This window comes from Primulina eburnea, unplaced genomic scaffold (assembly GCF_022965805.1).
Source record: "Primulina eburnea isolate SZY01 unplaced genomic scaffold, ASM2296580v1 ctg1252_ERROPOS400000+, whole genome shotgun sequence".
NCBI lineage: Eukaryota > Viridiplantae > Streptophyta > Magnoliopsida > Lamiales > Gesneriaceae > Primulina > Primulina eburnea.
In genome coordinates, this window is record NW_027330781.1 from 49,935 (window position 1) to 73,502 (window position 23,568).

Genomic DNA, 23,568 nt, shown 5'->3' on the forward strand with positions numbered 1-23,568 from the left:
AATCTTTAATGCAAACACCACAGCTGCTAACTCCAAATCATGAGTAGGATAATTTTTCTCGTAGTCCTTTAACTGACGAGAAGCATAAGCTATCACTTTCCCATGCTGCATCAGTACAGCACCTAACCCCAATTTTGAAGCATCTGAATAAACCACAAAATCTTCAGTACCACAAGGAAGTACTAACACAAGGGCAGAATTCAACTTATCTTTTAACTCTTGAAATGCTTGTTGACATGCTATAGTCCACTCAAACTTGACTGACTTACGAGTTAAACTCGTCAATGGCAATGCTATCTTTGAGAAGTTCTCTATAAACCTTCGATAATATCCTGCTAAACTCAGAAAACTTCTCACATTTGAAACTGTCTTTGGAATGGACCATTGTTGAATAGACTCAATCTTAGAAGGATCTACAGAAATTCCTTCCTTAGAAACAATATGGCCCAAAAATGCCACTTGTTCTAACCAAAATTCACATTTCTTGAACTTTGCATATAATTGTTTTTCCCTCAACAAGTTCAACACAATCCTCAAATGATCTCTATGAAGTTCTCGTGTCTTAGAATAAATCAAAATGTCATCAATAAAAACAATGACAAAGGTATCCAAATACGGTGCAAAGACACGATTCATTAAATCCATAAACACTGAAGGAGCATTGGTTAATCCAAAAGACATCACCAAAAATTCATAATGTCCATACCTCGTTCTAAAAGCACTCTTTGATATATCCTCATTTCTCACCTTTAATTGATGATAACCAGACCGAAGATCAATCTTCGAGAATACTATTGCTCCTTGCAATTGATCAAAAAGATCATCTATCCTTCGCAAAGGATATTTATTCTTAATAGTTACCTTATTCAGTTCACGATAGTCAATACATAATCGCAATGATCCATCCTTCTTTTTCACGAATAACACTGGAGCTCCCCAAGGTGAGAAACTAGGACGGATAAAACCTTTATCTAATAGCTCCTGCAATTGATTCTTTAATTCTTTCATTTCAGTTGGAGCTAATCTGTAAGGAGCCTTAGAAATTGGAGCTGTACCTGGAATTAAATCAATAACAAACTCTACCTCTCGATCAGGTGGTAATCCAGGTACATCATCATCAAATACATCAGGATAATCCTGAACCACATCAATATCCTGTATCTGTATTTTACTTTCCTTTCTTGTATCCAAAACTGAAGCTAAATAACCAACACAACCCTTAAGCAACAATTTAGTAGCTTGAAGGCAAGAAATAATAGGGATACTTAATGAAGAGGTACCACCCACAAATAAATCCTTCTCAATATCATCTGCTAAAAATTTTACTGTCTTGCTAACACAGTCAATCACAGCACGATAAGCAGACAACCAATCCATACCCAATATCACATCAAATGCAACCATTGAAATTACAATTAAATCTGCATACAACAATCTTGATCCCATCAACACAGGACAAGCCTTAATTATACTATTTGTCCAAATTTCTTCCCCAGAAGGCAACACATTATTAAATTGAACAGACACCACAGTAGGTTCAACAGATATAGTATGCATAAACTCCTCAGATATAAAAGAATGTGTTGCACCAGTATCAATTAAGGTAAGTGCTTCTTTTCCCAAAATAAAAATATTACCTGATATGACTGAAGCATCATGATTTGCGCCCTCCTTTGTCATTGAAAAGATTCGACCTTGCACTTTACCTTTTCCAAAAGAAAGAGGACAGTTATAAACCGTGTGTCCAACTTCCTTACATCTATAGCAACGACCGCTGCCAATTAAACATTCTCCTTTGTGTGACTTTCCACACTTGGCACACAATAGTCGATCATTATCTGCAGGAGGCAAAGGAAATCTACTACGCTGATCCATCTTGCCTTTGCCTTTATAACCTCCTCCTCTAAAATTCACACTTGAACCCTGACCCTGACCTCTGGCTTGAAAAACTTGTCTCCTCAACTGTCTATCCTTCTCAATCTCGTGCTCATCATGTTCAGCAAGTAAGGCTCTCTCCACAATTTCTTGATAATTCACTACCTTGGACATATGGACATCCCTACAAATTTCAGATTTCAAACCACGAATAAAGTGTTCACCTTTATCCTTGTCATTCTCAGCAATAAAAGGAACAAACACACAACCTTCTTCAAATTTCAGTATGTACTCAGTAACAGACAAAGAAGCCTGTCTCAACTCCAGAAACTCTTTCACTTTCTTGGCCTTAATTTCCTTTGAAAAATATTTGGCATGAAATAATTCCTTAAACTCGTTCCACACCAGTTCTTTAACATTAACAGTCACTTTGGTGGCTTCCCACCAAATACGAGCAGCCTTTACCAACATAAACACAGCACAACCAACTTTATCTTGATCAGAAAATTTCAAATAGTCAAAGATGGCTTCCAAAGCTTTGACCCATTCAAGAGCTAATAATGGATCAGGACCACCAATAAAATCAGGAGGATTCATCATCCTGAAACGATCATACGCACCATTTTCAGAATTATTTGTCGCGCCTTGAATTCTTTCTTGTGCTTGACCTTGAATCGTAGTTTGCATAGTCAATAACTGTTGGATCTGATCACCATGAACTTTAGCTTGATCTTGCAATAACTTAGTAAATTCATCTACTACATGAGTAGTCTTATCTGAGGAAGTAGTACTATCATCCCCTTCAACATTCTTACGCTTGGTAGGCATTTCCTATATAGGTGCTCATGTTAACATGGATAGAATGAAAGAATACATCAATGGCAATGGAATAGAATCAAATGTCAATGTTAAAATCAATAGATGCAGGATTGAAAACATACCAGATTGTCCTAGGCAGAAGAAGTCATACATGGTCCAAAGAACATTGCTCTGATACCAATTGAAACACCCCACTTAAAATTATTTTAAAATGAAATATAACTTGACATCAGCGGAAGCATTTATCGTAAAGAAAATATACTTTATATCCATTATAACCATTTTCATAAAATACAAACCAAACAATACATAAATTCAATACATCATAAATCAAATACCCACAATACATATAATAAAATACATGATATTTTTAAAACTTTAAATGTTCAACTCACACCAATAAAACATTAACATAACCAAATAAAATTTGTTCCATTTTCAATAGCTATATGACTTCTTCTCCTTGGACAATCTGCTTCAAATCTTTTTATTACCTGCATCACATGAAATAACTGGAATGAGATAAAACTCAGTAAGTAGAGAACTTTACATAACAAATACATATTTATATGGCTTGGCTTGAAATATCTCAATGGCAATGAAAGTGAACAATACCATCTTCAATGAACAATAATGAAAGAATAATATAGATGGTATACCATAGCATGAATGTAATGCCCGTGAATTTAATTATCGTAATCTGAAATGCTTTGGATATGATTACTGTAATCAGATATTAATCCGGAATGAGTTATTTAATTAATCGAGATGATTATAGACGGAACGGATCGGACCGGGAGAGTCGCGAAAAGAATTAAAATTATGTGTGCAAGAAAGGTCCCGCGCACATGCGCAGCATGTATTGGCGCACATGCGCGGAGATGGCAGAAGCAGCGGCGCATATGCGCGAAGAAGATGGCGCACATGCGCGGCAAGGCCAGAAGCATTGGCGCATATGCGCGAAGATGATGGCGCATATGCGCGGAAGGGACAGAATGGTTGGTGCATATGCGCGGAAAGATTGGCGCATATGCGCGAGAAGGAAAATGGCTGGTTCGAACAACTGGCGCATATGCGCGACTTTGTGCGCGCATATGCGCGAAACGTGCGAGTCATGCACTCTGCCACTTGCCTTGCATGCGTGGAATATATATATATATATATATATATATATATATATATATATATATATATATATATATATATATATATATATATATATATGTATAAAAATCGGATTCCTCATTCAGAATATGGAGAAGGAATCGAGAAGCTTAAGAAAAGCTTTGTTCTTTTCTTCGAAATCGATTTGCGAGTAAACCGTCTATCTGAATTGAAATCCGACTTCGGTACTGTGTTCCTATCAACGCAGGCTACACAAGGACGTAAGTTTTATTTCGTTTAGACAAGATTTGAATTTCTGATGTTGTTAGAATTGAATATGATTCAGATATGGTGTTTCTGCTACTGTAGACATCGTATAATTGAAGTCAAATTGAAGAACATATTGTTTATGTATTTGTTATGATTTTCAGAGTTGATTTGATTGAGATTTTATATCAGATTCGTATTGTTATTGAGATTATCATTTGTATAAGTATTGATTTCGAAGTCTGGTATTATATTTGTGATGTTTAGACTGACGGGGTTATCGAGACAGTATTGTTATGCCGTCGAAACATCAGTTGGTACAGATTGATCAGATTCAGTATTGGTTTCTGTTATCTCGTGATATTGTTGATATGAATCAGATTGTAGCTTATTCAGATATTGACCAGACAGATTTTGAATTGGATTATACATTGATACAGTGTATTGATTCTTATCATTTCAGATCAGATATGGACAAATTCGACTTCGAGATGTCGTCTTCATCAGATCAGGAAGACAAAGGTATAATTCATGTGATATCCGGGAAGAACAACTCAATTGAGATCGCGTTGAGTTGCCCACTAAATCACATACTATACTCTTGTTATGTTTTATATGATTATGCTATGATTATACATGGTTATTCATGCATTAAGATAGGACAGTCTGGAGATCAGGCAGACTCTAGACGTTCGGCGATATCTCAGCTCTGGGGAAGATCACCGCCCTTTTGTAGATGTGGATACAGATCAGGCCGAAGTCTAGGAATAAGACGTACAGCACCACGATTGGTTGGGTAGGTGACAGCCAGTGACGTCTTATTCACACCGGGATCCCTAGAGTTATAGTTGAGTCGAGTCTAGACATGATTCGATTAGGACTGCATGCTTATATGGATGTGGCTCCTAGATCATGGGACCCATCATTATTGCTTTCAGTTATGATAGCATGTTTGTATGATTTAGATTGTTTATATGCATGTTTAGCTGATTTGAAGTGCATGCTTGTTGTGATTAGATTTCATAGCTTATGAAATCTAATGTTTTGATTTTATTCGTGACAGCATGTTTCATGAATTATTTTATGTATATACATGTTTACCATGTTTTATACTGGGATTTATTTCTCACCGGAGTTATCCGGCTGTTGTCTTGTTTTGTATGTGTGCATGACAACAGGTGGGGCTGGATCAGGGTCAAGATGATGATGAGAGAAGACGAGTGTAGCGTGGTGATTCCGGACTTACAGTAGACTTGGTTTTATTACTGGACTTTAGTAGTTGAACCTTAAATTAGCTTGTTGTACTTTAATACTGAAATGTATTTTATACAGACATGTATAGTATTTAGATTCCATTACCTTCCGCAGTTATATCTTAAAACGAAAAATTTTTAGACCCTGTTTTATCTTAATTGATAATTAAATCCCAAAGATGATTAGCGTCCGGGTCCCCACAACAGGTGGTATCAGAGCTGATAGTTCCTTTAGACTTAGATTATCAGAGCGAAGATCCTTTAGAGATAGATCTTTAGATTGAGATAGTCAGAACTGATAGATTTTTTAGACTGACTTAGATTAAGATAGAAGAGAATGAGCGGGGTAGATGAATTTTCTTTCCTTGCATGTGTGTGCTAGCATGAGATTGATTTTAATGTTGACTGACATTGTGTGCTAGCATGGGACTATGTGTTACTGCTTAAAGATACATGGCTACCTGACTATTTGATTTAAATTGGTATTATGTATTCTTGAGTATGAATCAGATCGGATTCATGATCAGCAGTAAGATGATCATGATCAGAAAAAGATTGGCACAGATTTGCAGTATTGGGTTACTAATGTTTGTGGTAATCAGATATACCTCCCCGAAGGATTTTGGAAACAGGCAGTACATCGTATGAGCAGCCATATATACCAGAACCGCAGATAGATGTGTCAGCGACTCCGATGGAAACCAAGTTGGCAGAATTTCAGTTATTTCAGCCGCCGATTCTGAGTGGTACAGAGACGCCTGAAACGTGTCAGCACTGGGTTGAGGACATAGAGATATTGTTCGATCTACTGGATTGTACAGATGACCAAAGAGTTAAATTGGTATTTCACCAATTACAAGAGGCTGCCAGAAGTTGGTGGATTACAATCAAAAGAGTATTAGCACTACGTGGTACTGTGATCACGTGGGAAGTCTTCAAGACTGAATTCTATCAAAGATTTTTCTCCGCCTCGTACCGAGAAGACAAGAAAGCAGAATTTGAGAATTTAAGTCAAGGTCAATTGAATATTGATGATTATGCTGCTAAATTTTCTACTCTGTTGCGTTTTGCTCCTCATATGGCTAGGGATGATGAAGCTGTAGTGAATCAATTCATTAGAGGATTGAATTCGGAGATAGTTGCATTCATGAATCTACAGCGACCCTATCACTTTGCTGATGTCTTGAGTAAAGCAAAGAGAGCAGAAGAGAGTTTGATTCGACAATTAACGAGGTTGTGTGTGAAGCAACCCCAGACACCACAATCCCCTTCGAGATTTGAACGTGGCAGCACGAGTGGAAAGCAAGATTTGCTGAAAGCTCGGAAGAAACAGTTCAAGAAGTTAGGCAGTGGTTCCTCCAGTTCCAGTGGTTCCAGTCCGAGTTATACTGGAGTCTATTGCGCTAGGTGTGGAGGGAGACATCCCACCGAACAATGCCAGGGAGTGACTGGTAGATGCAATATCTGCGGACAGCATGGGCATTTTGCTAGAGTGTGTCCTCAGAAGGTTTCCCAAAGATTCTGGGGAGCAGGACCATCGGGTGGCAATGCGTGAAAAACAGACCCAGTAGTTACAACAGGTACCCTTCTTTATGATTATATTGCATACGTATTGATATATACTAATACATTCGTTATGAGTATCTGTGAATGAGTAGTATGAAGATATGCTGTATCTGTTGGGTCTGTGTATACTTTAGTATTGATTCCTTGGCTGTTGAGGAATATGTTGATATCAGAAATTTCTGTGACATATTATATACCACAGGTAGATGAGGATGGGACTGGATTAGATTATGATGTACTTGTAATTATCTGAGTTGGATTGCATTATTGACATGAATATGCGGAACAAGTACCGAAATATTGTAGCATGTGTTCCAGAAATAGTAAGATTAAGACTAGATCTAGGTGATAAATGAGGATTTTCGATCCAGAAGTCCTTAGAAAATTTTAGGGTTTAGGACTCGATTATTACAGAAAGGAACAGATGGCATCCTTATGTATCCAGTAGATCCACTGAAATCGAGTCTAAACTTTGATAGTAAGATAATAGTTAACTGGTGTTTGCTTAGATAAGATGTCAGATGGGTTCTCTATCAGAGAGAATTGAAAGAATTGACAGATTAAAGTATGGGCTAAAGAATCCAGTTGATTGTGTATTTCTCTTGAAGACATTTTAGTTCTGTTTCTAGATTGACAGATTATGTGTTCAGGGGTATTTTGAAGAATTATGCTTGTTATATCTATGATTCCGGGATATATCCACAGCATCTGATTGTTTATATTGAATATTTGAAGACTGGGTTAAATATTCCGAGAACTGTGATTATTGTATACAGCAATGGGTCAGGTATGGATCCGAATGCAGTTATTGATACAGGTTTATACTCAGACTATGCGGTATCAGGAATATCAAAATTAGCAGAATGTCAAAGATGTCAGAACTTTATTAGCTGGTTTGGGCAGATTATCTTCTTCTGATTATCTTATTCTCGTATTGTTGTATATCTGCTGAGTATTGTTATTGTTCTAAATCAGTATTTGAGACATTTTATATTGGTTGGGAATATATTCTATTTGCAGATGAGATAAAGCAGTTGATCTGGGCAGTATGAAGATTGGTCAGCCAGCCAGAATCTATTATGTTATGAGTTTTCTTAAACTCACTAGATCAGCATAGGATATTTATATTCTGAGGTTGATTTGGTGTTATTGTAATTATTATTCAGTGTGTGATACTATGCAGTTCCAATTGTATCAGAGTTGTTTGTGGAAAATACAGTAGTCCCGAACGGTGATCAGAATTTTCAGACCTGTATTTTGTTGATTAGATCAATATAACATCTATATGATTTTGTGTTTGTATCAGACATACTACTTCTATTGTGTGATGTCAGAATGTTTCAGAATTATTTATAGCTTTTGATATGGGTAGTCAGAGCCGAATGCCAGGTAGGTATTTTTTTTCATTATTTTATGTTATTAACTGATCTTTTACAGCATAGTTCGAATCTGAACTCTCAGGCAGTGTCAGAAATGCACAGTAAGGGATTCAGTTTCATTCAGATGGTTCAGAATGTATGATATTCGAACAGATAGTGTTGGTATAGACAGATGAGATCAGTTGGGACAGCAATTTATGTTGTAAGGTTGGTAAAAATGGTACTGATATGTCCGGATCGCTAACAAAAGAAGCCAAAAACTAGGAATTAGAAGATTATTACCGACTGAGTATATTCCTGAATAGAAATGGGAGTACAGTTCTATAGCTTTTGTAACGAAATTACCACCATTTTCTTCAGATTGGGATATGGTATGATCGTGATTGATAGATTGTTCAATCTATATCTAGTAGTTTGTAAAGATGATGTACAAACAGAACTAGATGACAGAGATCCCTGTCAAAGAAATAGTCAGATTGACTAGAATGATGATTTCGAATAAAGTATATCAGACTATGATTACGATTAAGTATGTACTTGTGGTAGATTATATCATAAGCTTTCTCTGGCAGATTGTTCACAAATTGACAGGTAGTCGGAGTGTCTTGTTCAGATATTGAAAGTTATTGGTAGAACTCTAGTGCTGAATGTTAGCATTAGTTATCAAGATAATTCAGAATGGATAGATGTAGGAAACCAATGTCGGATGATGACGATTGGTATTTGAAACCAAAGATGGAATAGGTCCTTGATTGGAATAAAAAGATGGAATAGCAACTACAGGTGGTATTTCTTTGTTATGGGTTGCAATTGGCGTATACGGGTGTTGTATAGCCAGTAATATGGGATTGAGTTGGCTAGTGAAATAAGTTTGGATGTGAAACTCTGTCATACAGATTTTCGGATAGATGTGGTTTGATGATTGGTGAGTTCGAGGACGAACTCAGATTTAAGAAGGGGAGAAATGTAATGCCCGTGAATTTAATTATCGTAATCTGAAATGCTTTGGATATGATTACTGTAATCAGAGATTAATCCGGAATGAGTTATTTAATTAATCGAGATGATCATAGACGGAACGGATCGGACCGGGAGAGTCGCGAAAAGAATTAAAATTATGTGTGCAAGAAGGGTCCCGCGCACATGCGCAGCATGTATTGGCGCACATGCGCGGAGATGGCAGAAGCAGCGGCGCATCTGCGCGAAGAAGATGGCGCACATGCGCGGCAAGGCCAGAAGCATTGGCGCATATGCGCGAAGATGATGGCGCATATGCGCGGAAGGGACAGAATGGTTGGTGCATATGCGCGGAAAGATTGGCGCATATGCGCGAGAAGGAAAATGGCTGGTTCGAACAACTGGCGCATATGCGCGACTTTGTGCGCGCATATGCGCGAAACGTGCGAGTCATGCATGTTAGAGTAGGTGCCCGTCGAGCCAAGTGTTGGCCGAGTGTTCGCAATGAAACTCTATGTATAAGCAATCATTATTTTAATAATATTTGAAATTATTATTATGGCACATCTTTATCTGTATACCCATGCTAGTTGCATAGATAAAGCCCTTGAATATACAAATAGTAGAAAGAATATGAGATGCTCATATGATGAGTATCATGAAACTCATATTTGGAATACTGTATATTCTAAACCGTTCCTAGTCGATTCAGCCGCCACTAAGAAGGATAAAGGCCGCTCGAGTTAGAGACTAGTATCTGCGATGTGAGTACCATGTTTCATTGGTAGGGGACATTGTGATGTCCGAACATGCAGATAGGTGCTCCTTGTAGAGTGCACTGAACAACCCTCCATAAAAGGACTTTCCAAGTGGTTCTCACTTATCGAGTGGAAAAGTCCTGGTTTATGGTTGTACAGAATTAGTCCTTATGAGCCGGGACAACATTGAGACTCTATGTGCTAGAATTACACTTTGACTTGTTTACCGACTCTCATGGGGTCATCAGGTGGCAAGGTTGGGTGTTCTGTCGAAACACATAGGAGTCGATGCATTGTAGTCGGGGATTCACCGCTTACCTTCGGGTATGGATATCCTATGTGTTATCATGTGTATGTAGGTTGAAATCTCTGATCAGAGTATGGTGGTAATTATGAAAGGGTTTCATAGATTACACCATCGATGCAACTACGACATGAGACATAGTATCGATTCATTGACAACTCTCGATAAACCAATAGTTGTCGAATCGGTCGGGATATATGAGTTGAAGGGACCGTACTGTACGCTAACCATAATTGAATGATTCTTGCAGGCACTATCATGTGATACCTAGGGAATCACGTAAGCGATGCTGCTAGGCGTTTAACGTGATTGGTTGGGTACTATCAGACTTGAGTTCTGACGTTCTTGCAATCAAGGAGTTGAAAAGTAAGAATGGAGCAATTGGGGTATGCTCGAATAAGGACATGTTTAGTCCGAATCACATAGAGATGTGAACCCACGGCTAGTTGTATCAATGAACCATTGAGGGCCACACAAGTACTAGCTTTGTAAATCCCGATGAGAAGTAAAAATAGTTCAATGTGTTGAACGGCTTATAAAGGTGTTTATAAGCGAAAGGAAAATTAGAAGTATGACTTCTATAAAGGAGAAAATAGTTCAATGTGTTGAACGACTTATAAAAGAGTTTATAAGTGTAAAGAAAAATAGAAGTATGACTTCTATGAGAAAAATATAAATTTTAATTTATGGAAGTGTTCCTAGATTAAAATTTGGCCAAGTGAATAATGTATTTGAAAATTGTGATTTTCATAAACATTATTATGGACTTAATTAAATTAATTCAAGTGTTGAATTAATTAAACACTAGTGGGCCTAGTAGAGTCCAAATAATTAAATTAATTCAAGTGTTGGATTAATTAAATAACATTGGGCCTTGTAGAGCCCAATTGGAATTAATTATTTAACTAGTGGGCTTGAGTAAAATCAAGTAAAATATAATTGGGCTCAAATGTGTTTGAGACAATTAGAAAAGAGTCCATGGGCCTTGCAAAAGTTGCAAGCCCACTAGGGTTTGCATGCTTGGGAGATCAAGGGTCTTGAATACTTTTTAATAAAATATTGCATGGCATGCAACTTTTGGATCTAGCTTTTTGCAACCCCAAGACTCAATTTTCTCCCTCATTCTTGCACCTATCTTGGCCGAAATATTCATCCCATTTTTCTCTCACATTTTTCTTCTCTCTTTTGTTCTTCAAGTGTTGGAGAATAAAAGTCTTCTCATTGAAAAATCCTCAAGTTTTTCTAGTGCAAAACTTGAGGGGATTTACATAGCTAAGTGGTGGGCCTAATTCTTGAAGAGGAAGAGGGTGTGCTTGTAGATTTGTCTACCAAAGAAGAGCTAAAGTATTCATACTTTAGTTCGAGCCATTACATCAACCTCAAGAGGTTGATAGGTAATCTTTCTTAAACATCCTATGCATGTTTTTGGAGTTTTTGTAAATATTACACCTAAACCAAGGGTGGCCGAAATTTAGTGATTAAATTTAAAATTTTTGACTTCCGTTGCGCTTCCGGCCACCGTAACCGGTCCTCTTTCAATGCACTCCGCCACTTGCCTTGCATGCGTGGAATATATATATATATATATATATATATATATATATATATATATATATATATATATATATATATATGTATAAAAATCGGATTCCTCATTCAGAATATGGAGAAGGAATCGAGAAGCTTAAGAAAAGCTTTGTTCTTTTCTTCGAAATCGATTTGCGAGTAAACCGTCTATCTGAATTGAAATCCGACTTCGGTACTGTGTTCCTATCAACGCAGGCTACACAAGGACGTAAGTTTTATTTCGTTTAGACAAGATTTGAATTTCTGATGTTGTTAGAATTGAATATGATTCAGATATGGTGTTTCTGCTACTGTAGACATCGTATAATTGAAGTCAGATTGAAGAACAGATTGTTTATGTATTTGTTATGATTTTCAGAGTTGATTTGATTGAGATTTTATATCAGATTCGTATTGTTATTGAGATTATCATTTGTATCACTATTGATTTCGAAGTCTGGTATTATATTTGTGATGTTTAGACTGACGGGGTTATCGAGACAGTATTGTTATGCCGTCGAAACATCAGTTGGTACAGATTGATCAGATTCAGTATTGGTTTCTGTTATCTCGTGATATTGTTGATATGAATCAGATTGTAGCTTATTCAGATATTGACCAGACAGATTTTGAGTTGGATTATACATTGATACAGTGTATTGATTCTTATCATTTCAGATCAGATATGGACAAATTCGACTTCGAGACGTCGTCTTCATCAGATCAGGAAGACAAAGGTATAATTCATGTGATATCCGGGAAGAACAACTCAATTGAGATCGCGTTGAGTTGCCCACTAAATCACATACTATACTCTTGTTATGTTTTATATGATTATGCTATGATTATACATGGTTATTCATGCATTAAGATAGGACAGTCTGGAGATCAGGCAGACTCTAGACGTTCGGCGATATCTCAGCTCTGGGGAAGATCACCGCCCTTTTGTAGATGTGGATACAGATCAGGCCGAAGTCTAGGAATAAGACGTACAGCACCACGATTGGTTGGGTAGGTGACAGCCAGTGACGTCTTATTCACACAGGGATCCCTAGAGTTATAGTTGAGTCGAGTCTAGACATGATTCGATTAGGACTGCATGCTTATATGGATGTGGCTCCTAGATCATGGGACCCATCATTATTGCTTTCAGTTATGATAGCATGTTTGTATGATTTACATTGTTTATATGCATGTTTAGCTGATTTGAAGTGCATGCTTGTTGTGATTAGATTTCATAGCTTATGAAATCTAATGTTTTGATTTTATTCGTGACAGCATGTTTCATGAATTATTTTATGTATATACATGTTTACCATGTTTTATACTGGGATTTATTTCTCACCGGAGTTATCCGGCTGTTGTCTTGTTTTGTATGTGTGCATGACAACAGGTGGGGCTGGATCAGGGTCAAGATGATGATGAGAGAAGACGAGTGTAGCGTGGTGATTCCGGACTTACAGTAGACTTGGTTTTATTACTGGACTTTAGTAGTTGAACCTTAAATTAGCTTGTTGTACTTTAATACAGAAATGTATTTTATACAGACATGTATAGTATTTAGATTCCATTACCTTCCGCAGTTATATCTTAAAACGAAAAATTTTTAGACCCTGTTTTATCTTAATTGATAATTAAATCCCAAAGATGATTAGCGTCTGGGTCCCCACAATGAATATGAAACAATAGCTCAAGGATCTATAATCTGTGAATGTTATCTCTGTTAATATATATAAATATATATCGGACTGTGAGAGATAACCATGAAATGAAATGATAGTCTGTAACTTGTAATCTGTGACCTGTGAATATTATCTCTGTTGATATATATAAATATATATCGGACTGTGAGAGATAATCTATGTATAGCATCTCTGTGATATATGAAAATATATACCAGGCTGTGAGAGAAACTCTTCATGTGATTGGCCAATGACATGCATGAATTACTATCATTTCCTTGGATTGGAACATATGAAATTCATTGAAACAATTCATCAAACACTTGATATGCACATAGGATTGTAGCATATGGAATTCAATGGGACAATTCATCAAACACTTGATATGCACAAAGGATTGTAGCATATGAATTTATTGGGACAATTCATCAAACACTTGATATGCACAAAGGATTGTAGCATATGAATTTATTGGGACAATTCATCAAACACTTGATAGGCACAATAGTTTGCTACCTTCTTTAACAATGGAATCAATAGAATACTTGGATCTTTGAATATATAACAATGAATATGGCATAATATAACCATAAAAGAAGCTAGACATCAATAAACATGGCTTGGATACATATATATCATGTGAGCACAAGAAATAGCTTCTACTTACAACCCAATCAACACTTGGTTGCAAAGATCACCTCAATAGAATCCCTACAACAATAAACACCATAAAAACTATGAATTAACATCATATAAACTTAGATCTATAAAGTCAACGTATTCATCTAACCCAACAATTCTTCACAAAACCCATAAATAATTAAGATCTTACCTTGTAGCTAGCACCTAGTCTAGGAGATGCTAAGATTTCCACAAAATCCTTGAACTTGAAGAAGATTTGGTAGAGAGAAATTTTGGGGAAAAAGATGAGAAACGTAGGAGAAAGAAGGAGAAAGAAGAAATGAAAATAAATCTTCAAACCATGCTATAAAAACTCATTCCTAACCTTAAAATCGCATTTCGGAATAGCACTTTTCGTCCAAAAATATCCAGCACCGCACCCGCGCTCAATGGGCAGCGCGGGTGCGGCGCTGCCCAGCACGAGGCAGCGCGGGCGCGGGTGCGGCCCTGCTTCGGCAGGGCCGCGCACCCGCGCTGCATCTTGCAGTGCGGGTGCGGCGCTGCCTCGGCAGGGCAGCGCCCCTGCGCTGCCTATGGCAGCGCTGGTGCGGCGCTGCCTGCCCAGCAGCGCTGCCGCCCGCACCGACGCCCAACTCCTCCGACACGAACCTCTAAAAACGACTTTTCTAGACTTGATATCCAACCTTTTCTTATTCCACTCAATTATTATGAATTTTAACCACCAACTTCTTTATAAAATTAAGCATAAAACCATCACCAAAACTTGTCCAATCCCATATTCATCCACAACTAGGCCACTATAATTTCTCTAACCCATTGACAATAACATGAACTATAATCAACACTAAAACTTGACCATATCAATATATATGAATATCCCATAATCATAACACATGAAATCACTGATCAATGAACAATAAAACTTGGGATATTACACATATTGCTAGTGAATGTCCTAATGAGAGGGTGATGGTTTCGAATGCTTATGGTGAGTATGAGTCCCAAAGCGAGGGTAGTGATGATGATATGCCTGCATTGGAGGATCCCGATGAGGGATATGAGGCGGTTGTAGGAGTATCATTGGTGACTAGGCGTATCATGATTGGCCAAGTCAAGGAGGAGGAGACCAATCAAAGGAGGAACTTGTTCCATACTAGGTGCTTTGTGAACGAAAAGGTTTGCAACGTTATTATAGATGGGGGAAGTTGCACTAATGTGGCTAGTGTTGAGATGGTGGAGAAGTTGAGTTTGCCTGCTTTAAAGCACCCTCAACCATATAGGCTTCAATGGTTGAATGATTGTGCGGAAGTGAAAGTAAATAGGCAAGTACTAGTGTCTTTTTCTATCGGGAAGTATGCGGATGAGGTTTTGTGTGACATGGTACCTATGCATGCTTGTCATATATTGTTGGGTAGGCCTTGGCAATTTGATAGGAAGGTAACACATGATGGTTTCAAGAATAGGTACTCATTTGTCCTAAACAAAGAACCAATTATATTACTACCTTTGTCACCAAAACAAATACTTGAAGATCAATTGAAAAAGAAAAAAAGAGATGAGGCCGAAAAAAAGAGTGTCCAAAAGAGTGAGATGGCCTTCGAAAAAGAAAAAGACAATTATATGGTCGAAAGAAAGAGTGAACAAAAGAGTGAGATGACCATAGAAAAGAAAAAAGAGAGAGAAAAAGAGGCCAAAGAGAAAGAAAAGAAAAATAATTTGATGGCCCAAAGGAGTGAAAAGAGTGAGGTTGAGAGTTGTTTATTATTGCAAAAACCATTACATGTACCTTTGTACAAAGTGGTTTACCCATATTGTGATGAAATCGCCGGTTCAATCCCGAGCATTGTTATTTCTTATTTGCAGGATCTTGGAGTTATCATGACAAGGAGACAAGTGAATCCTGTCGAAGGGAGAACCCAAAAGTTTGAGCCTAGAGAATGCAAGTGCAATCACGGCGAGGTAAGGTTAGTTGCCACTACAACAACTATGAGGTATGATTTTCTTCTTTACCTTAATTCATTGTTGTCTTGTCTTCAAGAATTATGGGAGCAACTTGCAAATGTGATGTTTAGGAGATATGAATGTGATTTAATCTTGTTGCCGAAGTGTCATAGAAATGAGGAGGGAGATGTATTGCATGAATTAGATTCGAATGTTATTGATTTTGAGTGTTCAAAGTTTGTCCAATTGACACTTTGTCATGACAATGACCTATGTGCATTAGAATTAAATTCATGTGGTGAGTTAAATGAATATAATAATTTCTTTGTTCATGATGAATATAATTTTAAGGAGATTAAATTGTTCATGTCATGCTCATTTTATGAAATAATCGTTAGTGAGGCGTATTGTTGTGATTTCATCATTGACAAAATTAATGGATTTCTATGTTGGTTGCATATGAAGAGGTATGTTAAATGGAATAGCAAAGAATGCATTGCCTATAGGGCTAGGGCACCTGAGCTTGATTTCTATAAGTTGCTTGAAGCCGTTCTTATTCCTAGTGAGCTATGGTCGTACACGTGTATGGATTTCATTTTTGTGTTGACTAGGTCTAAGAAGGGGAGGAACTTGATTTTTGTGATACTTAACGGTATTCTATCATTTTATGTCATTTATTATTTGGTATATGTTGATGTTGGTGAGTTGATAGTGAATGCTGCCATGGAGTTAGGGATCAAGGCGTTGATGGCGCGTGTGGGCAATGGCATCTACAAACTTGCGCTTAAAGGTAAGTATGTTGATAATATCCTCCTTGTTGTTACTAACTTGCTTCGTTTTTGTGCAAGGGGGCAAGATTTGAGGACAAATCCTTTTCAAGAAGGTGAGGATGATGCGATCGTGGTAGCCTTGCACGGGAGTATGAGCAAAGAAGATGGATTTACGTGCGAGGAGCAAAATGATGAAGGGGTCGTGATGCATGGGAGTATGTTGGAAGGCCAAAGGAACATGATTCAAACATTATTCTCATCGGCCGAGTCTGCACGGACCAGCACACGGACCTGCACAAGGGGTCCGTGCCATTTACACCCTGAGATGAGCAACTACAGAGCCTACACGGACCTGAAGACGGACCCAGGCACGGGGTCCGTGCCCTACTACATAGGCGAAGACCGTGCCTACACGGACCCGTACACGGAGGTGAGCACGGGGTCCGTGTCCCTTGATCCCGACTGAAGATGAGTTACAGTATGTACACGGACCCAGACACGGAGGTCTGCACGGGGTCCGTGCCTAGTGTTTCTGCGCGACAAAATTACCTTTTTTTTAGAGTTTTATTTTGTTAGGAAACTAGATTTTATGATATCTTTTGATATATAGACTATGTTGAACGAATTTTTGGAAGACAATACACATATTTTTTTGAGTTTATCAAACTTGTGAGAATTTTCTCTCAACTTTTCAAAGCTTTTAGCTTTGTCAAATCAAATCAAATTTATCAAAGTTTTTAACTTTGTGGCGTTTGTCGATCGTTGCTTGTGCGGATTGTCGTAGGCAAAGTTCTTCGAAGGTTCGTATAGTTTTCGATTGTTTATCCTCGTGTTTATTTGTTGCTAAACTCTTGCTAGTTTAGAGGTGAATATCACACAATACTTGAATCAAAAGATCGGGAAAACACACGGATCTTAATATCGTAATTGAATAGAGGGTGCGATTTATTTTTAATCGTGTTTGCTATTTATTCGTGTCAAGATTCACGTCAATGAGTCGCATAGTGAGGGTGATGATGATGATGAGATGCCTGCGTTAGAGGATCCTGATGAGGAATATGAGGCGGTTGTAGGTGAAGCATTAGTGACTAGGCGTATCATGAGTGCCCAAGCCAAGGAGGAGGAGACTAACCAAAGGGAAAACTTGTTCCATACTAGGTGTTTTGTGAATGGCAAGGTTTGCAATCTTATCATAGATGGGGGAAGTTGTACTAATGTGGCTGGTAGTGAGATGGTAGAAAAATTGGGTTTACCTACATTAAAGCATAGTCAACCATATAGGCTTCAATGGTTGAATGATTGTGCGGAGGTGAAGGTGAACGAACAAGTTTTGGTGTCCTTTTCTATTGGGAAGTATGTTGATGAGGTCTTGTGTGACGTTGTACCCATGCATGCATGTCATATTTTGTTGGGTAGACCTTGGCAACATGATAGGCGTGTGTCACATGATGGGTTTAAGAATAAGTACTCATTTGTCTTGAAGAAGGAAACCATTGTATTACTTCCTTTGTCTCCAAAGCAAGTGTTGGAGGACCATTTGAAAAAAAAGAAGAGAGATGAGGCCGAAAGAAAGAGTGAAATAAAAAGTGAGGTGGCCTTGGAAAATAAAAAAGAAATGGCTGAAAAAAAGAGTGATCAGAAGAGTGAGATAGCCATACAAAAAAAGAATGAGAGGAAAGAAAAAGAGAGGAAAGAGGCCAAAAAGAAAACATATATGGCCCAAAAAGGTGAGGTGAAACACTTGATGCACACACATGAACCACTTGTGTTGATTCTTTATAAAGAGATCCTCTTTAACACAAGTGATATAGCCGGATCCCTTCCGAGCATTGTTGTTTCACTCTTGCAGGAATTTGATGATATATTTCCGGAGGAGTTACCTCAAGGACTACCACCATTGAGGAGGATTGAGCACCAAATTGATTTGGTACCCGGAAGTGCATTGCCAAATCGTCCAGCTTATAGGAGCAATCCGGAGGAGACCAAGGAGCTTCAACGGCAGGTAAGTGAGTTGTTAGATAGGGGTTTTGTGCGTGATTCCATGTCACCTTGTGCCGTACCTGTTTTATTAGTTCCTAAGAAAGATGGCTCATGGCGTATGTGTGTAGATTGTAGGGCAATTAATAACATTACCATTAAGTATAGGCATCCCATACCTAGACTAGATGATATGTTAGATGAATTGCATGGTGCTTGCATATTTAGCAAAATTGATTTGAAGAGTGGTTATCACCAAATTAGGATGAGGGAAGGTGATGAGTGGAAAACTGCTTTTAAAACCAAATACGGGTTATATGAGTGGATGGTCATGCCTTTCGGCTTAACTAACGCTCCTAGCACCTTTATGAGGTTAATGAACCATGTTTTGCGTGCGTACATAGGAAAATTTGTTGTTGTTTATTTTGATGATATCCTTGTATATAGCAAAGACTTGGATGAGCATGTTGGTCACTTGAAACTTGTGCTAATCACACTAAGGGCTGAAAATCTATATGCTAACTTAAAGAAATGTGATTTTTGTACACACAAACTTGTCTTTCTTGGTTTTGTGGTAAGCTCACAGGGGATACAAGTTGATGAAGACAAGGTAAGTGCTATTCGAGATTGGCCAATGCCTACTACTGTTGGTCAAGTTCGAAGCTTCCATGGCCTTGCAAGCTTCTATAGGAGGTTTGTAAAGGATTTTAGCACATTGGCAGCACCAATGACAGCGGTAATTAAGAAGAACGTTCCATTCTGTTGGGGCGAGGAGCAAGAGAAGTCTTTTAATCTTATTAAGCAAAAATTAATTAATGCTCCTTTACTTGTTTTACCTGATTTTTCTAACACTTTTGAAATTGAATGTGATGCTTCAGGGGTAGGTATCGGTGGAGTTTTGATGCAAGGCGGACGGCCGGTGGCATACTTTAGTGAGAAGCTCAATGGAGCAGCGCTGAATTATCCCACGTATGATAAGGAGTTCTACGCACTTGTGAGGACCTGAGAGACGTGGCAGCACTACTTGAGGCCTAAGGAGTTTGTGATTCACACGGATCATGAGTCTCTTAAGCACCTTAAGGGGCAGCAGAAGTTGAACAAGCGGCATGCCAAGTGGCTAGCATTCATTGAAACATTCCCCTACATCATAAAGTACAAACAAGGTAAGGAAAATGTAGTGGCCGACGCACTATCACGGAGGTACGTACTAATCTCTACCTTGGAGTCAAAAATTTTGGGGTTTGAGCATGTGAAGGAATTGTATGTGCTAGATGAGGATTTTAAGAGCTTGTTTGAAACTTGTATGCATGGTCCACATGAAAAATTTTATTTGCATCATGGTTTCTTGTTTAGAGAAGATACGTTGTGCATTCCTAAATCATACATTCGTGAACTACTTGTTAGGGAGGCACATGGGGGTGGTTTGATGGGACATTTTGGTGTGGCTAAAACTTTAAGTGCACTGCATGAACATTTCTATTGGCCACACATGAAACGTGATGTTGAGCGTGTTTGTGAGAAGTGCATAACTTGTAGACAAGCTAAGTCTAGGACACTACCACATGGATTATATACACCACTTCCCGTCCCTAGTGAACCATGGGTTGATATCTCTATGGACTTTGTTTTGGGGTTGCCTAGGACAAAGAAGGGGAGGGACTCTATATTTGTTGTTGTGGATAGGTTTTCTAAGATGGCACACTTTATAGCTTGTCACAAGACTGATGATGCCTCTAACATTGCGGATTTATTCTTTAGAGAAGTCGTTAGGTTGCATGGCATGCCTAGGACTATTGTGTCTGACCGTGATGTTAAATTCTTAAGTTACTTTTGGAAAACACTATGGGCTAAACTTGGCACCAAATTACTGTTTTCTGTGACCTGTCATCCTCAAACTGATGGTCAAACTGAGGTAGTTAATAGGACGTTAGGAACTTTATTACGTGCTATTCTTGAAAAGAACTTAAAGAATTGGGAAAATTGCTTGCCATTTGTTGAATTTGCTTATAATCGTTGTGTGCATTCTACTACTAGCTATTCGCCATTTGAAATTGTATACGGTTTTAATCCTTTGACTCCGTTGGATTTGATGTCTTTACCTGTGAGTGAAAGGTTAAACTTGGACGGCAAAAAGAAGGCTGAATTTGTTAGGGGGTTGCATGAAAAGACCAAAGCCAACATTGAGAAGAAGAATGAACAATAGGCTTAGCAAGCCAACAAAGGGAAGAAGAAGGTGATATTTGAGAAGGGGGATTGGGTGTGGCTACACTTGAGGAAGGAAAAGTTCCCCGAGAAGAGACGTTCAAAGCTATTACCTAGGGGTGATGGACCATTCCAAGTCCTTGAAAGGATCAATGACAACGCCTACAAACTCGATCTACCGGGTGAGTATAACGTGAGTTCTACTTTTAATGTTAGTGACTTGTCGTTGTTTGATGTAGGTGACGAACTGGATTTGAGGACAAATCCTTTTCAAGAAGGGGAGGATGATGCAAACACGGATGGTCAAGCTCCAAGGAAAGCATGGGACCCTTTAGAGTTGCCGGAGGGACCAATCACGAGGGGACGATCGAAGAGATTCAAGGAAGCATTGCAGGGGCTTATGAGCAAGGAGGAAGGACCGCTAAGTGCTGGAGGGTTTTCGATGCATGGGAGTGAGTTTGGAAGTCACAAGAACAAAATTCAAGTGATAAATGAAGAAGAGGCCAGAAGCATCGGCGCCCGAGCGGCCAAAGATTACCGCCCGAGCGCCACATGTACTGCCCGCGGAGAAAACTTACAGAAAGCCTCGCGCCCGAGCGGTAATAATCTACCGCCGAGCGCGAATAGTCCAGAGCCCTCGGCGCTCGAGCGGCAATTTCCTACCGCCCGAGCGTGCGTCTTTTTCGAGAATATTTTAATTTCCTACTTTAGAGTTTTATTTTGTGAGGTAACTAGATTCTAGTAATCTTTTTTGATATGTAAACCATATTGGACGAAATTTTACACACAATTCAGATTTCATTATTTTGATTTTTATCAAAGTTTAGAGTTTTTCTCTCAAACGTTCAAAGCTTCGCTTTGTTATTCAGAAATCAAACTTATTAAAGTTTTTAACTTTGTGGCGTTTGTCGATCGTGCTTGTGCGGATTGTCGTCGACTAGTTCTTCGAAGGTTCGTTATAATTTCGATTGTTTATCTAGTGATTATTTGTTGCTAGTCTTTTCATAGTTTAGAGGTGAATATCACAACACACACACTTGATTCAAAAGATCGGGACAACAAAGATTCTTTGTTTGATATTGAATTGAGGGCGCGATTCGATTTTAATCGTGTTTGCTATTCATTCGTACAAAGATTCACATCATGTATACATGCATATGCATAATAAAATCATAAAGCACAAACTCAGCATGTAACATAAGTCATGGGTTCCATAGTCTATGAAGCCACTCTATATAAACATGCAATGCAAATCAAATCATGTCTTGACTGAAAGCGGACCGGTTACGGAGGCCGGAAACGCAACGGAAGCAAAAAATTAAAATTTTTTATCAAGAATTTTCGGCCCCCTCAAATGTTTTGTGTAATATTTACAAAAACTAAAACCATGCATAGGATGATTAAAGGATTTACCTATCAACTCCTTAGAGTTGATGAAATGGCTCCAACTAAAGTATGAATACTTTAGCTCTTCTTTGGTAGACAAATCTACAAGCACACCTTCTTCCTCTTCAAGAATAAGGCCCACCACTTAGCTATGTAAATCCCCTCAAGTTTTGCACTAGAAAAACTTGAGGATTTTTCAAAGAGAATGATTTTTGCTCTCCAAAATGAAGAACAAAATGGAAGAAAAATGAGAGAAAAATCCTTGAGAGATTTCGGCCAAGTGATGTGTTAGGGAGAGTGGGAGAATAGCCTAGGTATTGTGAAAAGTTGTCTCTCAAAAGTTGCATGCCTTTTGAATATTTTAATAAAAAGTAATCAAGGCTCTTCACCTCCCAAGCATGCAATCCCTACATGTCTCACTTATATATTATATGGTTTTTAACACATTAAAAACCATAGACTAAATTTTATTATCTCAAACACATTTGAGATTAATTAAATATTACTTGATTTTACTCAAGTCCCACTAGTTAAATAATTATTTAAATTGAGCTCTACAAGACTCAATATTATTTAATTAATTCAACACTTGAATTAATTTAATTATTTAGACTCTACTAGGTCTACTAGTGTTTAATTAATTCAACACTTGAATTAATTTAATATAGTCCACAATAATGTTTATGAAAATCACAATTTTCAACTACATTATTTACTTGGCCAAATTTTAATCTTAGGAACACTTCCATTAATTAAAATTTATATTTCTCTCATAGAAGTCATACTTCTAATTTTTCTTTACGCTTATAAACACATTTATAAGCCGTTCAACACATTGAACTATTTTACTTCTCTTCGGGATTTACTAAGCAAGTACTTGTGTGGCCCTCAATGGTTCATTGATACAACTAGCCGTGGGTTCACATCTCAATGTGATTCGGACTAAACATGTCTTTATTCGAGCATACCCCAATTGCTCCATTCTTACTTATCAACTCCTTGATAGTAAGAACGTCAGAACTCAAGTCTGATAGTACCCAACCAATCACGTTAAGCGCCTAGCAGCATCGCTTACGTGATTCCCTAGGTATCACATGATAGTGCCTGCAAGAACCATTCA

At 38.1% G+C, this 23,568-nt stretch overlaps 1 protein-coding gene across 1 annotated transcript in view; it reads left to right on the forward strand.

Moving 5' to 3' along the window:
* Positions 1 to 23,568, forward strand: part of LOC140820594 (uncharacterized) — a 74,648-nt gene that overhangs the window by 20,435 nt on the left and 30,645 nt on the right. Inside the window, 7 exon segments of the mRNA XM_073180901.1 lie at positions 15,110 to 15,187; positions 17,924 to 18,321; positions 18,733 to 18,979; positions 19,427 to 20,060; positions 20,193 to 20,961; positions 21,094 to 21,244; positions 21,302 to 21,364. Of these exon segments, the coding sequence (XP_073037002.1) occupies positions 15,110 to 15,187; positions 17,924 to 18,321; positions 18,733 to 18,979; positions 19,427 to 20,060; positions 20,193 to 20,961; positions 21,094 to 21,244; positions 21,302 to 21,364 (2,340 nt within the window).